This window comes from Bombina bombina, chromosome 7, assembly GCF_027579735.1.
Source record: "Bombina bombina isolate aBomBom1 chromosome 7, aBomBom1.pri, whole genome shotgun sequence".
NCBI lineage: Eukaryota > Metazoa > Chordata > Amphibia > Anura > Bombinatoridae > Bombina > Bombina bombina.
The window spans coordinates 639,735,451-639,753,612 of record NC_069505.1 but is presented as its reverse complement, the minus strand read 5'-3'; the positions used below and the strand labels follow the sequence as shown (position 1 = coordinate 639,753,612).

At 37.0% G+C, this 18,162-nt stretch overlaps 1 protein-coding gene across 1 annotated transcript in view; it reads right to left on the bottom strand.

Moving 5' to 3' along the window:
* The window catches only part of LOC128636178 (G1/S-specific cyclin-D2-like), a 68,662-nt gene extending 50,851 nt beyond the window's left edge, over nt 1-17,811 (bottom strand). The window contains exon 1 of the mRNA XM_053689229.1: nt 17,662-17,811. Coding sequence (XP_053545204.1) covers nt 17,662-17,794 — 133 coding nt within the window. The 5' untranslated portion in view covers nt 17,795-17,811. The remainder of the gene's footprint in view (nt 1-17,661) is intronic.
* Between the last annotated feature and the right edge of the window lie 351 nt (nt 17,812-18,162).

The following is an 18,162-nucleotide window of genomic DNA, read 5'->3' as shown; positions in this document are numbered from 1 at the left end:
ATATGAGTATTATGTCCCTTTAATATCAAGTGATTTAGCATATGAGTATTATGTCCCTTTAATATCAAGTGATTTAGCATATGAGTATTATGTCCCTTTAATATCAAGTGATTTAGCATATGAGTATTATGTCCCTTTAATATCAAGTGATTTAGCATATGAGTATTATGTCCCTTTAATATCAAGTGATTTAGCATATGAGTATTATGTCCCTTTAATATCAAGTGATTTAGCATATGAGTATTATGTCCCTTTAATACCAAGTGATTTAGCATATGAGTATTATGTCCCTTTAATATCAAGTGATTTAGCATATGAGTATTATGTCCCTTTAGTATCAAGTGATTTAGCATATGAGTATTATGTCCCTTTAATATCAAGTGATTTAGCATATGAGTATTATGTCCCTTTAATATCAAGTGATTTAGCATATGAGTATTATGTCCCTTTAATATCAAGTGATTTAGCATATGAGTATTATGTCCCTTTAATATCAAGTGATTTAGCATATGAGTATTATGTCCCTTTAATATCAAGTGATTTAGCATATGAGTATTATGTCCCTTTAATACCAAGTGATTTAGCATATGAGTATTATGTCCCTTTAATATCAAGTGATTTAGCATATGAGTATTATGTCCCTTTAATATCAAGTGATTTAGCATATGAGTATTATGTCCCTTTAATACCAAGTGATTTAGCATATGAGTATTATGTCCCTTTAATATCAAGTGATTTAGCATATGAGTATTATGTCCCTTTAGTATCAAGTGATTTAGCATATGAGTATTATGTCCCTTTAATATCAAGTGATTTAGCATATGAGTATTATGTCCCTTTAATATCAAGTGATTTAGCATATGAGTATTATGTCCCTTTAGTATCAAGTGATTTAGCATATGAGTATTATGTCCCTTTAATATCAAGTGATTTAGCATATGAGTATTATGTCCCTTTAATATCAAGTGATTTAGCATATGAGTATTATGTCCCTTTAATATCAAGTGATTTAGCATATGAGTATTATGTCCCTTTAATATCAAGTGATTTAGCATATGAGTATTATGTCCCTTTAATACCAAGTGATTTAGCATATGAGTATTATGTCCCTTTAATATCAAGTGATTTAGCATATGAGTATTATGTCCCTTTAATATCAAGTGATTTAGCATATGCGTATTATGTCCCTTTAATATCAAGTGATTTAGCATATGAGTATTATGTCCCTTTAATACCAAGTGATTTAGCATATGAGTATTATGTCCCTTTAATATCAAGTGATTTAGCATATGAGTATTATGTCCCTTTAGTATCAAGTGATTTAGCATATGAGTATTATGTCCCTTTAATATCAAGTGATTTAGCATATGAGTATTATGTCCCTTTAATATCAAGTGATTTAGCATATGAGTATTATGTCCCTTTAGTATCAAGTGATTTAGCATATGAGTATTATGTCCCTTTAGTATCAAGTGATTTAGCATATGAGTATTATGTCCCTTTAATATCAAGTGATTTAGCATATGAGTATTATGTCCCTTTAATATCAAGTGATTTATGAGTATTATGTCCCTTTAATATCAAGTGATTTAGCATATGAGTATTATGTCCCTTTAATATCAAGTGATTTAGCATATGGGTATTATGCCCCTTTAATATCAAGTGATTTAGCATATGAGTATTATGTCCCTTTAATATCAAGTGATTTAGCGTATGAGTATTATGTCCCTTTAATATCAAGTGATTTAGCATATGAGTATTAAGTCCCTTTAATATCAAGTGATTTAGCGTATGAGTATTATGTCCCTTTAATATCAAGTGATTTAGCATATGAGTATTATGTCCCTTTAATATCAAGTGATTTAGCATATGAGTATTATGTCCCTTTAATATCAAGTGATTTAGCATATGAGTATTATGTCCCTTTAATATCAAGTGATTTAGCATATGAGTATTATGTCCCTTTAATATCAAGTGATTTAGCATATGAGTATTATGTCCCTTTAATACCAAGTGATTTAGCATATGAGTATTATGTCCCTTTAATATCAAGTGATTTAGCATATGAGTATTATGTCCCTTTAATATCAAGTGATTTAGCATATGAGTATTAAGTCCCTTTAATATCAAGTGATTTAGCATATGAGTATTATGTCCCTTTAATATCAAGTGATTTAGCATATGAGTATTATGTCCCTTTAATACCAAGTGATTTAGCATATGAGTATTATGTCCCTTTAATATCAAGTGATTTAGCATATGAGTATTATGTCCCTTTAATATCAAGTGATTTATGAGTATTATGTCCCTTTAATATCAAGTGATTTAGCATATGAGTATTAAGTCCATTTAATATCAAGTGATTTAGCATATGAGTATTAAGTCCCTTTAGTATCAAGTGATTTAGCATATGAGTATTATGTCCCTTTAATATCAAGTGATTTAGCATATGAGTATTATGTCCCTTTAATATCAAGTGATTTATGAGTATTATGTCCCTTTAATATCAAGTGATTTAGCATATGAGTATTAAGTCCCTTTAATATCAAGTGATTTAGCATATGAGTATTAAGTCCCTTTAGTATCAAGTGATTTAGCATATGAGTATTATGTCCCTTTAATATCAAGTGATTTAGCATATGGGTATTATGCCCCTTTAATATCAAGTGATTTAGCATATGAGTATTATGTCCCTTTAATATCAAGTGATTTAGCGTATGAGTATTATGTCCCTTTAATATCAAGTGATTTAGCATATGAGTATTAAGTCCCTTTAATATCAAGTGATTTAGCGTATGAGTATTATGTCCCTTTAATATCAAGTGATTTAGCATATGAGTATTATGTCCCTTTAATATCAAGTGATTTAGCATATGAGTATTATGTCCCTTTAATATCAAGTGATTTAGCATATGAGTATTATGTCCCTTTAATATCAAGTGATTTAGCATATGTGTATTATGTCCCTTTAATATCAAGTGATTTAGCATATGAGTATTATGTCCCTTTAATATCAAGTGATTTAGCATATGAGTATTAAGTCCCTTTAGTATCAAGTGATTTAGCATATGAGTATTATGTCCCTTTAATATCAAGTGATTTAGCATATGAGTATTATGTCCCTTTAATATCAAGTGATTTAGCATATGTGTATTATGTCCCTTTATTATCAAGTGATTTAGCATATGAGTATTATGTCCCTTTAATATCAAGTGATTTAGCATATGAGTATTAAGTCCCTTTAGTATCAAGTGATTTAGCATATGAGTATTATGTCCCTTTAATATCAAGTGATTTAGCATATGAGTATTATGTCCCTTTAATATCAAGTGATTTAGCATATGAGTATTATGTCCCTTTAATATCAAGTGATTTAGCATATGTGTATTATGTCCCTTTATTATCAAGTGATTTAGCATATGAGTATTATGTCCCTTTAATATCAAGTGATTTAGCATATGAGTATTAAGTCCCTTTAGTATCAAGTGATTTAGCATATGTGTATTATGTCCCTTTAATATCAAGTGATTTAGCATATGAGTATTAAGTCCCTTTAGTATCAAGTGATTTAGCATATGTGTATTATGTCCCTTTAATATCAAGTGATTTAGCATATGAGTATTATGTCCCTTTAATATCAAGTGATTTAGCATATGAGTATTATGTCCCTTTAATATCAAGTGATTTAGCATATGAGTATTATGTCCCTATAATATCAAGTGATTTAGCATATGAGTATTATGTCCCTTTAGTATCAAGTGATTTAGCATATGAGTATTAAGTCCCTTTAGTATCAAGTGATTTAGCATATGAGTATTATGTCCCTTTAATATCAAGTGATTTAGCATATGAGTATTATGTCCCTTTAATATCAAGTGATTTAGCATATGAGTATTAAGTCCCTTTAGTATCAAGTGATTTAGCATATGGGTATTATGTCCCTTTATTATCAAGTGATTTAGCATATGAGTATTATGTCCCTTTAATATCAAGTGATTTAGCATATGTGTATTATGTCCCTTTATTATCAAGTGATTTAGCATATGAGTATTATGTCCCTTTAATATCAAGTGATTTAGCATATGAGTATTAAGTCCCTTTAGTATCAAGTGATTTAGCATATGAGTATTATGTCCCTTTAATATCAAGTGATTTAGCATATGAGTATTATGTCCCTTTAATATCAAGTGATTTAGCATATGTGTATTATGTCCCTTTATTATCAAGTGATTTAGCATATGAGTATTATGTCCCTTTAATATCAAGTGATTTAGCATATGAGTATTAAGTCCCTTTAGTATCAAGTGATTTAGCATATGAGTATTATGTCCCTTTAATATCAAGTGATTTAGCATATGAGTATTATGTCCCTTTAGTATCAAGTGATTTAGCATATGAGTATTATGTCCCTTTAATATCAAGTGATTTAGCATATGAGTAATATGTCCCTTTAATATCAAGTGATTTAGCATATGAGTATTATGTCCCTTTAGTATCAAGTGATTTAGCATATGAGTATTATGTCCCTTTAATATCAAGTGATTTAGCATATGAGTATTATGTCCCTTTAATATCAAGTGATTTAGCATATGAGTATTATGTCCCTTTAATATCAAGTGATTTAGCATATGAGTATTATGTCCCTTTAATATCAAGTGATTTAGCATATGAGTATTATGTTCCTTTAGTATCAAGTGATTTAGCATATGAGTATTATGTCCCTTTAATATCAAGTGATTTAGCATATGAGTATTATGTCCCTTTAATATCAAGTGATTTAGCATATGAGTATTATGTCCCTTTAATATCAAGTGATTTAGCATATGAGTATTATGTCCCTTTAATATCAAGTGATTTAGCATATGAGTATTATGTCCCTTTAGTATCAAGTGATTTAGCATATGAGTATTATGTCCCTTTAGTATCAAGTGATTTAGCATATGAGTATTATGTCCCTTTAATATCAAGTGATTTAGCATATGAGTATTATGTCCCTTTAGTATCAAGTGATTTAGCATATGGGTATTATGTCCCTTTAGTATCAAGTGATTTAGCATATGAGTATTATGTCCCTTTAGTATCAAGTGATTTAGCATATGAGTATTAAGTCCCTTTAGTATCAAGTGATTTAGCATATGAGTATTATGTCCCTTTAATATCAAGTGATTTAGCATATGAGTATTATGTCCCTTTAAATACACTTATACAACAGCCATAGCTTTTATTAGAAGTATTTTTGCTAATACATGTCTATTACAAACATGCTTCTATTCAAAATTAAAATTAATCTATGGAGATTTCAATTTTAACTGGAATGTCCCTTTAAGGCTTTTCTCAATAACCAGGACAGACTGACTGTGCAATCATCCAATCAACAAAAAGAAACTGATGTTAAAATGTTTCATGCTACCCACCTTATGTAATGAAAGTGGATTTAATCCTTCTGGGGATAATTCTGCTGCGGAAACATTTATAAAATCTGTTGACATTGGATTTAAGGATTTGATGAATAAGGGCCACTGTAAAACAATACCCCATAATTTGACACAAGGGGAAAGGAAAGAGAACTAATCAATAACGATTAAACTGGCCAACAAGGGCAGGGCCCTGGTCATTATGGACACTGACAAATATAGAGCTGAGGTCCAGCACAATTAAATGACATAACTTATGAAAAATGAGATGGAAACACTACGTACACTATTCATAGGTGTCTAAAGAAGTTGCTAGACCAGGATCTTACGAATGGCATTATCAGTAAGATGATTTTTTGTCCATTAAAACATCCAGTGGTCCCAAAGGCTCATAAAAAAATCTAGAGAACCCTCCTGGTCGACCTATTGTGGCCAGGATAGGATCAAGTCCAGAAGCACAATTTTTGGACAAACTATTATCCCCTTTAGTTGTACAAGGGAGGTCTTACATTAAGGACACTTTGCATTTTATTTCTAAAATCCAACAGTTTAAAAATTTGGATGAGGAGATATTGATATCCACTTGGGATATCACTTCCCTATATACAGTCATCCCACACACTATGGGAATGGCTGGTATTAGGAGCTTATTACAGTCAAATAAACAGCACAGTGACATTCAGTTACAACTTCTGGGAGACCTGCTAAAACTGATTAACAAATAACTTTGTCATGTTTGAAGGGACACAATAAGCCTACTGATCATAATATTCTATTACACAGAGTTTTCATCCTCCTGCTACAACTGATATTAACAAATAACTTTGTCATGTTTGAAGGGACACAATAAGCCTACTGATCATAATATTCTATTACACAGAGTTTTCATCCTCCTGCTAAAACTGATTAACAAATAACTTTGTCATGTTTGAAGGGACACAATAAGCCTACTGATCATAATATTCTATTACACAGAGTTTTCATCCTCCTGCTAAAACTGATTAACAAATAACTTTGTCATGTTTGAAGGGACACAATAAGCCTACTGATCATAATATTCTATTACACAGAGTTTTCATCCTCCTGCTAAAACTGATTAACAAATAACTTTGTCATGTTTGAAGGGACACAATAAGCCTACTGATCATAATATTCTATTACACAGAGTTTTCATCCTCCTGCTAAAACTGATTAACAAATAACTTTTTCATGTTTGAAGGGACACAATAAGCAGACAGTTGTCAAGCCTCTTAGAGTATTTAAGTGTATCACAAAATCTAATATGTGTCAACAGAATAGTTTCGGGTCCTGAAATTAGGGTAGGTCTGAACAAATGAAGGAAAAATATAACAGGAGAGGTTACAAGAACAAGAATTACAAATAGTTAAAGAAGATTTGAACAATACTATGACTAGACCTAGTGGGCGTCATTTTAATGGAATGGCTTTAGTGAGTACATATAATACTATGAGGGATAAGATTTTTAAAATCATTATGAAAAACATAATTTATGCTTACCTGATAAATTTATTTCTCTTGTAGTGTATCCAGTCCACGGATCATCCATTACTTGTGGGATATATTCCCTTCCCAACAGGAAGTTGCAAGAGGATCACCCACAGCAGAGCTGCTATATAGCTCCTCCCCTCACTGCCATATCCAGTCATTCGACCGAAACAAGCCGAGAAAGGAGAAACCATAGGGTGCAGTGGTGACTGTAGTTTAATTAAAATTTAGACCTGCCTTAAAAGGACAGGGTGGGCCGTGGACTGGATACACTACAAGAGAAATAAATTTATCAGGTAAGCACAAATTATGTTTTCTCTTGTTAAGTGTATCCAGTCCACGAATCATCCATTACTTGTGGGATACCAATACCAAAGCTAAAGTACACGGATGATGGGAGGGACAAGGCAGGAACTTAAACGGAAGGAACCACTGCCTGTAGAACCTTTCTCCCAAAAACAGCCTCCGAAGAAGCAAAAGTATCAAATTTGTAAAATTTGGAAAAAGTATGAAGCGAAGACCAAGTTGCAGCCTTGCAAATCTGTTCAACAGAGGCCTCATTTTTAAAGGCCCAGGTGGAAGCCACAGCTCTAGTAGAATGAGCTGTAATCCTTTCAGGAGGCTGCTGTCCAGCAGTCTCATAGGCTAAACGGATTATACTCCGAAGCCAAAAAGAAAGAGAGGTTGCCGAGGCCTTCTGACCTCTCCTCTGTCCAGAGTAAACAACAAACAGGTTAGATGTTTGGCGAAAATCTTTAGTAGCCTGTAAGTAAAACTTCAAGGCACGGACTACGTCTAGATTATGCAAAAGACGTTCCTTCTTTGAAGAAGGATTAGGACAAAATGATGGAACAACAATCTCTTGATTGATATTCTTGTTAGAAACCACCTTAGGTAAAAACCCAGGTTTTGTACGCAGAACAACTTTATCTGAATGAAGATCAGATAAGGAGAATCACAATGTAAGGCAGATAACTCTGAGACTCTTCGAGCCGAGGAAATAGCCATCAGAAAAAGAACTTTCCATGAAAGAAGTTTGATATCAATAGAATGAAGGACTTTAAGAACCAAGTTTAAGCTCCATGGAGGAGCAACAGGTTTAAACACAGGCTTAATTCTAACTAAAGCCTGACAAAATGCCTGAACGTCTGGAACTTCTGCCAGACGCTTGTGTAAAAGAATAGACAGAGCAGAAATCTGTCCCTTTAAAGAACAAGCTGATAATCCTTTGTCAAAACCCTCTTGGAGGAAGGACAATATCCTAGGAATCCTAACCCTACTCCATGAGTAATTTTTGGATTCACACCAATGAAGATATTTACGCCATATCTTGTGGTAAATTTTCCTGGTGACAGGCTTTCGTGCCTGTATTAAGGTATCAATTACTGACTCGGAGAAGCCACGCTTTGATAGGATCAAGCGTTCAATCTCCATGCAGTCAGTCTCAGAGAAAGTAGATTCAGATGATTGAAAGGACCTTGTATTAGAAGGTCTTGTCTCAGAGGCAGAGTCCATGGTGGAAAGGATGACATGTCCACTAGGTCTGCATACCAGGTCCTGCGTGGCCACGCAGGCGCTATCAATATCACCGATGCTCTTTCCTGTTTGATTTTGGCAATCAGACGAGGGAGCAGAGGAAACGGTCGAAACACATAAGCCAGGTTGAAGAACCAAGGCGCTGCTAGAGCATCTATCAGTGCCGCTTCTGGGTCCCTGGACCTGGATCCGTAACAAGGAAGCTTGGCGTTCTGGCGAGACGCCATGAGATCCAATTCTACGGAGAACCAATTGAGAAAACACCTCCGGATGGAGTTCCCATTCCCCCGGATGAAAAGTCTGACGACTTAGAAAATCCGCCTCCCAGTTCTCTACACCTGGGATATGGATCGCTGACAGGTGGCAAGAGTGAGTCTCTGCCCAGCGAATTATCTTGGAGACTTCTGACATCGCTAGGGAACTCCTGGTTCCCCCTTGATGGTTGATGTAAGCCACAGTCGTGATGTTGTCCGACTAAAATCTGATGAACCTCAGTGTTGCTAGCTGAGGCCAAGCCAGAAGAGCATTGAATATTGCTCTTAACTCCAGAATATTTATTGGGAGGAGTTTCTCCTCCTGAGTCCATGAACCCTGAGCCTTCAGGGAGTTCCAGACTGCACCCCAACCTAGAAGGCTGGCATCTGTTGTTACAATTGTCCAATCTGGTCTGCGAAAGGTCATACCCTTGGACAGATGGGCCCGAGATAACCACCAGAGAAGAGAATCTCTGGTTTCCTGATCCAGATTTAGTAGAGGGGACAAATCTGTGTAATCCCCATTCCACTGACTGAGCATGCATAATTGCAGCGGTCTGAGATGCAGGTGCGCGAATGGCACTATGTCCATCGCCGCTACCATTAAGCCGATTACTTCCATGCACTGAGACACAGTGGGGCACGGAATGGAGTGAAGAACACGGCAAGCATTTAGAAGTTTTGATAACCTGGACTCCGTCAGGTAAATTTTAATTTCTACAGAATCTATTAGAGTCCCTAGGAAGGAAACCCTTGTGAGAGGAGATAGAGAACTCTTTTCTTCATTCACTTTCCACCCATGCGACCTCAGGAATGCCAGAACTATCTCTGTATGAGATTTGGCAATTTGAAAGCTTGACGCCTGTATCAGGATGTCGTCCAGGTAAGGAGCCACCGCTATGCCTCGCGGTCTTAGGACCGCCAGAAGTGAGCCTAGAACCTTTGTAAAAATTCTTGGGGCTGTAGCCAACCCGAATGGAAGAGCTATAAATTGGTAATGCCTGTCTAGAAAGGCAAACCTCAGGAACTGATGATGATTATTGTGAATCGGAATGTGAAGGTAGGCATCCTTTAAGTCCACTGTGGTCATGTACTGACCCTCTTGGATCATGGGTAAAATGGTTCGAATAGTTTCCATCTTGAATGACGGAACTCTGAGGAATTTGTTTAGGATCTTTAAATCCAAAATTGGTCTGAAGGTTCCCTCTTTTTTGGGAACCACAAACAGATTTGAATAAAACCCCTGTCCTTGTTCCGTCCGCGGAACTGGATGGATCACTCCCATTACAAGGAGATCTTGTACGCAGCTTAGGAATGCCTCTTTCTTTATCTGGTTTGCAGATAATCTTGAAAGGTGAAATCTCCCTTGTGGAGGAGAAGCTTTGAAGTCCAGAAGATATTCCTGAGATATGATCTCCAACGCCCAGGGATCCTGAACATCTCTTGCCCACGCCTGGGCGAAGAGAGAGAGTCTGCCCCCTACTAGATCCGTTGTCGGATAGGGGGCCGCTCCTTCATGCTGTCTTAGAGGCAGCAGCAGGCTTTCTGGCCTGCTTGCCCTTGTTCCAGGACTGGTTAGGTTTCCAGGCCTGCTTGGATTGAGCAAAAGTTCCCTCTTGTTTTCAAGCAGAGGAAGTTGATGCTGCACCTGCCTTGAAATTTCGAAAGGCACGAAAATTAGACTGTTTGGCCTTTGATTTGGCCCTGTCCTAAGGAAGGGTATGACCCTTACCTCCAGAAATGTCAGCAATAATTTCTTTCAAATCAGGCCCGAATAAGGTCTGCCCCTTGAAAGGAATGTGGAGTAATTTAGACTTTGAAGTCACATCAGCTGACCAGGATTTGAGCCATAGCGCCCTACGCGCCTGGATGGCGAATCCGGAATTCTTAGCCGTTAGTTTAGTCAAATGAACAATGGCATCAGAAACAAATGAGTTAGCTAGCTTAAGAGTTCTAAGCTTGTCAACAATTTCAGTCAATGAAGCTGTATGGATGGCCTCTTCCAGGGCCTCAAACCAGAATGCCGCCGCAGCAGTGACAGGCGCAATGCATGCAAGGGGCTGTAAAATAAAACCTTGTTGAATAAACATTTTCTTAAGGTAACCCTCTAATTTTTTATCCATTGGATCTGAAAAAGCACAACTGTCCTCAACCGGGATAGTGGTACGCTTTGCTAAAGTAGAAACTGCTCCCTCCACCTTAGGGACAGTCTGCCATAAGTCCCGTGTAGTGGCATCTATTGGAAACATTTTTCTAAATATAGGAGGTGGGGAAAAGGGCACACCGGGCCTATCCCACTCCTTACTAATAATTTCTGTAAGCCTTTTAGGTATTGGAAAAACATCAGTACTCACCGGCACTGCATAGTATTTATCCAGCCTACACAATTTCTCTGGCACTGCAATTGTGTCACAGTCATTCAGAGCAGCTAATACCTCCCCAAGCAATACACGGAGGTTCTCAAGCTTAAATTTAAAATTAGAAATCTCTGAATCAGGTCTCCCCGATTCAGAGACGTCACCCACAGACTGAAGCTCTCCGTCCTCAGGTTCTGCATATTGTGACGCAGTATCAGACATGGCTCTTACAGCATCTACGCGCTCTGTATCTCGTCTAACCCCAGAGCTATCGCGCTTGCCTCTCAATTCAGGCAATCTGGATAATACCTCTGACAGGGTATTATTCATGATTGCAGCCATGTCCTGCAAAGTAATTGCTATGGGCGTCCCTGATGTACTTGGCGCCATATTAGCGTGCGTCCCTTGAGCGGGAGGCGAAGGGTCCGACACGTGGGGAGAGTTAGTCGGCATAACTTCCCCCTCGACAGACCCCTCTGGTGACAATTCTTTTGTAAATAAAGACTGATCTTTACTGTTTAATGTGAAATCAATACATTTAGTACACATTCTACTATGGGGCTCCAGCATGGCTTTTAAACATATTGAACAAGTATCCTCTGTTTCAGACATGTTTGTACAGACTAGCAATGAGACTAGCAAGCTTGGAAAACACTTTAAAGCAAGTTAACAAGCAATATAAAAAACGTTACTGTGCCTTTAAGAGAAACAAATTTTGACAAAATTTGAAATAACAGTGAAAAAAGGCAGTTACACTAACAAAATTTTTACAGTGTATGTAACAAGTCAGCAGAGCATTGCACCCACTTGCAAATGGATGATTAACCCCTTAATAACAAAAACAGAATAAATGACAAAAATGTTTTTTTTTTTTTTAAACACAGTCACAACAACTGCCACAGGTTGTTACCCTCCTCAAACACGACTTTGAAGCCTTTTGAGCCCTTCAGAGATGTCCTGTATCATGCAGAAGGGAAGCTGAATGTCTCTGTCAGTATTTTTAACTGCACAGAAAAGCACTAAAAAAGGCCCCTCCCACTCATATTACAACAGTGGAAAGCCTCAGGAAACTGTTTCTAGGCAAAAATCAAGCCAGCCATGTGGAGAAAAACTAGGCCCCAATAAGTTTTGTCACCAAACATATATCAAAACGATTAACATGCCAGCAAACCTTTTATATTACACTTTTATAAGAGTATGTATCTCTGTTAATAAGCCTGATACCAGTCGCTATCACTGCATTTAAGGCTTAACTTACATTAATCCGGTATCAGCAGCATTTGTCTAGCAAATTCCATCCCTAGAAATATGTTTACTGCACATACCTTATTGCAGGAAAACCTGCACGCCATTCCCTCTCTGAAGTTACCTCACTCCTCAGAATATGTGAGAACGGCAGTGGATCTTAGTTACTTCTGCTAAGATCATAGAAATCACAGGCAGATTCTTCTTCTAATGCTGCCTTTGATGAAACAGTACACTCCGGTACCATTTAAAAATAACAAACTTTTGATTGAAGTTAAAAAACTAACTATAATACACCGCTCTCCTCTTACTACGTCCATCTTTGTTGAGAGTTGCAAGAGAATGACTGGATATGGCAGTGAGGGGAGGAGCTATATAGCAGCTCTGCTGTGGGTGATCCTCTTGCAACTTCCTGTTGGGAAGGAGAATATCCCACAAGTAATGGATGATCCGTGGACTGGATACACTTAACAAGAGAAAATGTTTCTCGTTGAATGAAGCATTTTTTTGTTTAATCTCCACAAATAAAATAATTTAATCTATTACCTAGGCAATACCAAAGGGAGAAGATAGGTGCGTGCTAACCAGACACCAACATCTAGGGTAAGAGGAGATAGATAGATTTTTTTTTTGGTAAATAGAAACATGGAACGTGCCCTTATTTGGGCTGTGTACAATTTCTCACAGTGTAATAAAAGGTGGGGAAATCTCACATCACTATATGGGTAAGAAATTTAAGATCCTGGGTTATTTCATATGTGATTCAATGTATGTTATGTACCCCCATTAATGCCCTTCTGGTCTCCTCTATGTAGGAGAAACCACCCAAAGGATCAAAGACTGTGTTTGTCGTCAGCATAATTCCACTATTAAAAATGAGACCATTGCTCATTTCCACAGACACATATGGGACATCAGGCCAATCAGCTAAGGTTTATTATTTTAGATCAGGCCCTGAAATAATTGAGGAGGAGATATACTTAGAGGGATAGGAAACTCCAAAATTTTCTTTCATGATACGGATAGAACATACAATTTTAAACATCTTTCCAATTTACTTCTATTATCAAATTTGCTTCATTCTCTTGTTATCCTTTGCTGAAGGAACATATTTGCTCTACTTGCAGCAAGCTGAACACATCTATTTAGCCAATCACAAGAGACAAATGTGTGCAGGCACCAATCAGCCGAAGCTCCCACTAGTGTATGATATGTGCGTATTCATTTTTTAACAAGGGATACCAAGAAAACAAAGCACATTTGAAAATAGAAGTCAATTTAAAAGTGTCTTAAAATGACCTGTTCTAACTGAATCATGCAGGTTTAATTTTGTCTTTTCTATCCCTTTAAAGCTTTGCTATATAGGGATGCACAAATGGATATGGCAACTAGACATAATGAGGCATATCTATCAAGCTCTGTATGCAACTTGAAGCCCCGTGTTTCTAAAGTCTGCTGCTGCTCTGAAGAGACGGACAGACATCACCGCAATTCAACCTGATCGAATACGATTGGGTTAATTGACACCCCCCTGCTAGCGGCCGATTGGCCGCGAATCTGCAGGGGGGCGGCGTACACAAGAGCTGCTGGTGCAATGCTGAATGCGGAGAGCGTATTGCTCTCCGCATTCAGCAAGGTCTGTCGGACATGATCCGCTGATCGGATCATGTCGGACGACAGATAATAAATAGGCCCAATGTCTCCAAAAGGCTTAAATAAGGAATTTAATTTGTTCCTCTTTATTTAATGACATTGCTTAAATGTTATTTGATAAAGATATAATAGCAATTTGTAAGATGACTTGTTGTACTCACTAACGGCTAGATTACGTGTTGTGCGTTAGGCTTAAAAAGCAGCGTTAAGAGGTCCTAACGCTGCTTTTTAACGCCTGCTGGTATTACGAGTCTTGAAGTTACAGGCTCACCGCTCACTTTTTTGGCCAGACTTGAAAATACTGCAAATCCACTTACGTAAATTGCGTATCCTCTTTTTTCAATGGGACTTGCATAGCGCCGGTATTACGAGTCTGCCAAAAAGTGAGCGGTAGACCCTCTCCTGTCAAGACTGGTACCGCATTTTAAAGTTAGTAGTTAAGAGTTTTACACTAAAACGCCGTAGCATAAAACTCTTAACTAAAGTGCTAAAAAGTACACTAACACCCGTAAACAACCTATTAACCCCTAAACCGAGGCACTCCCGCATCGCAAACACTAAAATAAAATTTTTAACCCCTAATCTGCCGAACTGGACATCGCCGCCACTATAATATATTAACCCCTAAACCGCCGCACTCCCGCCTCGCAAACATTAGTTAAATATTATTAACCCCCTAATCTGCCGTCCCTAACATCGCCAACACCACCTACATTTATTAACCACTAATCTGCCGCCCCCAACGTCGCCGCCACTATACTAAAGTTATTAACCCCTAACCCTAAGTCTAACCCTAACCCTAACACCCCCTAACTTAAATATAATTAAAATAAATCTAAATAAAAATTACTATCATTAACTAAATTATTCCTATTTAAAACTAAATACTTACCTATAAAATAAACCCTAAGCTAGCTACAATATGACTAATAGTTACATTGTAGCTATTTTAGGATTTATATTTATTTTACAGGCAAGTTTGTATTTATTTTAACTAGGTACAATAGTTATTAAATAGTTATTAACTATTTAATAGCTACCTAGTTAAAATAAATAAAAAGTTACCTGTAAAATAAAACCTAACCTAAGTTAAAATTACACCTAACACTACACTATAATTAAATAAATTCCCTATACAATTAAATACATTTAAATAAAATTAGCTAAAGTACAAAAAGAAACCCACTAAATTACAGAAAATAATAAACAAATTACAAGATTTTTAAACTAATTACACCTAATCTAATCCCCCTAACAAAATAAAAAAGCCCCCTCAAAATAAAAAAGCCCTACCCTACACTAAATTACAAATAACCCTTAAAAGGTAAAAAAAAAAATACAAATCCCCCCCAACATTAAAACCCACCACCCACACAACCAACCCTACTCTAAAACCCACCCAATACCCCCTTAAAAAAACCTAACACTAACCCCTTGAAGATCACCTTACCTGGAGAAGTCTTCATCCAACCGGGCCAAAGTCCTCAACGAAGCTGGGAGAAGTCTTCATCCAAGCCAGGCAAAGTGGTCTTCCAAACGGGCAGAAGTCTTCATCCAGACGGCATCTTCTATCTTCATCCATCCGGCGCGGAGCGGGTCCATCTTCAAGACATCCGACGGCTAACACTGAATGAAGGTTCCTTTTAAATGGCATCATACAAGATGGCGTCCCTTCAATTCCGATTGGCTGATAGAATTCTATCAGCCAATCGGAATTAAGGTAGAAAAAATCCTATTGGCTGATGCAATCAGCCAATAGGATTGAGCTGGCATTCTATTGGCTGGTTGGAACAGCCAATAGAATGCCAGCTCAATCCTATTGGCTGATTGGATCAGCTTTTTTTATTTTGAGGGGGCTTTTTTATTTTGTTAGGGGGATTAGATTAGGTGTAATTAGTTTAAACATCTTGTAATTTGTTAATTATTTTCTGTAATTTAGTGGGGTTTTTTTTGTACTTTAGCTAATTTTATTTAATTGTATTTAATTTAGGGAATTAATTTAATTATAGAGTTGTGTTAGGTGTAATTGTAACTTAGGTTAGGTTTTATTTTACAGGTAGTTTTGTATTTATTTTAGCTAGGTAGTTATTAAATAGTTAATAACTATTTATTAACTATTCTACCTAGTTAAAATAAATACAAACTTGCCTGTAAAATAAATATAAACCCTAAGCTAGCTACAATGTAACTATTAGTTATATTGTAGCTAGCTTAGGGTTTATTTTACAGGTAAGTATTTAGTTTTAAATAGGAATAATTTAGTTAATGATAGGAATATTTATTTTGATTTCTTTTAATTATATTTAAGCTAGGGGGTGTTAGGTATAGGGTTAGACTTAGGTTTAGGGGTTAATAACTTTAATATAGTGGTGGCGACGTTAGGGGGCGGCAGATTAGGGGTTAATAAATGTAGGTAGGTGGCGGCGATGTTAGGGCCGGCAGATTAGGGGTTGTTAATATTTAACTAATGTTTGCGAGGCGGGAGTGCGGCGGTTTAGGGGTTAATATGTTATAGTGGCGGCAGATTAGGGGTTAATAAATGCAGGTAGGTGGTGGCGGCGACATTGGGGGCAGCAGAGTAGGGGTTAATAAATATACTGTAGGTGTCGGCGATGTTGGGGGCAGCTGATTAGGGGTTCATAAGTATAATGTAGGTGGCGGTGGTGTCCGGAGCAGCAGATTAGGGGTTAATAAGAATAATGTAGGTGTCGGAGATGTTGGGGGCGGCAGATTAGGGGTTAATAAGTGTAAGATTGGGGGTGTTTAGACTCGGGGTTCAAGTTAGGAAGTTAGGTGTAAACATAACTTTTATTTCCCCATAGGAATCAATGGGGCTGCATTACTGAGTTTTACGCTGCTTTTTTGCAGGTGTTAGACTTTTTTTCAGCCGGCTCTCCCCGTTGATTCTTATGGGGAAATCGTGCACGAGCATGTTACACCAGCTCACTGCTAACGTAAGCAGTGCTGGTATTGGAGTGCGGTAATGAGCAAAATTTTGCTCAACGCTCACTTCTTGTCTGGTTTGTAAAAACCCGTAACACCAGGGCTGTCTGTAAGTGAGCGGTGAGCATAAACTGCTCGTTAGCACCGCACAGCCTCTAACGCAAAACTCGTAATCTAGGTGTAACTGATTCCCCCTTAAAACAAGCTGCTTTTGATGTCTTTAATATGGAGTTCCAATCTATCTAGGCAAGTTAGAGTTTAAAAGCAGAAAGAAAAGTTGCTTTAGAAGAAGTGATGATGTAATGAAGATATACGCCCTGATGATTGGTCTCTTATTTCAGGCGCAGGAACCCTGAAACATTGTTCAAGTTTTAAGCTTTCAATAAAGTTTTTTTCTTATTTTTGAAGTGCCAGTTTCCCTTGCTATTTTCATATACTACTGTGGACCCAGAAGGTATTGCACCCTGTGATATGCTATAAACAATCATTTTTGAAAGGTGTTGCCATTTGAGTGCTGATCTGAACTTTTTATTATATGAGCCTCTATGGAGGAAATCACAGATTCAAGGGACTACTGACTGAAGAGGAGGTGAAGGAGACATTAAGCTATTCAGTATATGCCACAATTTATGATGCCACCTTTGGCATGGGCACTCTGGCATTTTATGCATTTGAGCACTAATTCCCTGCCTCTGTACTGCAGTGTAGTAAACTTATGGAACCAGGAGTGTTGGGTGTATGACATCTTCTCACCAGTTGCACTCAGCTTCATAAATAACTTTGCATGATCCCGCACAAGCTCACAGCCATTGGGGGAAAGTGGCAGATGCAGCAGGATGTGTTCAAGGAAATCATTTGGGACAACAAATCCAACGTCAAAGTTCATCCTACAGAGGAGCAATCCCTCAAGTACCTGATTGGGGAAGAAAAATGTGAAACTTAATTAGAAAGTTATTTATATATATATATATGTATATATAAACACCTTATTGTGCAGTCATTTTCTAATATTGTTTTTGTTTTATACCATATTAAATAATGTTACATACAGTAATAAATTAACAAAAATAAGTGCATAGCAGTTAGCAACATCAACGAGGGTTCTGGGGAAGACAACAGCTGGACAGAAAAAAGAAGTTGTTGAAATGAGAGAATGCAGAGTGTGACATCAGTGTGAGGTCATAGCAGACCTGGAAAAATTGTTTTTTAATTATCATTTCTCATCTATCTTTCTTGGCTCCCTCCTCTCTTCAA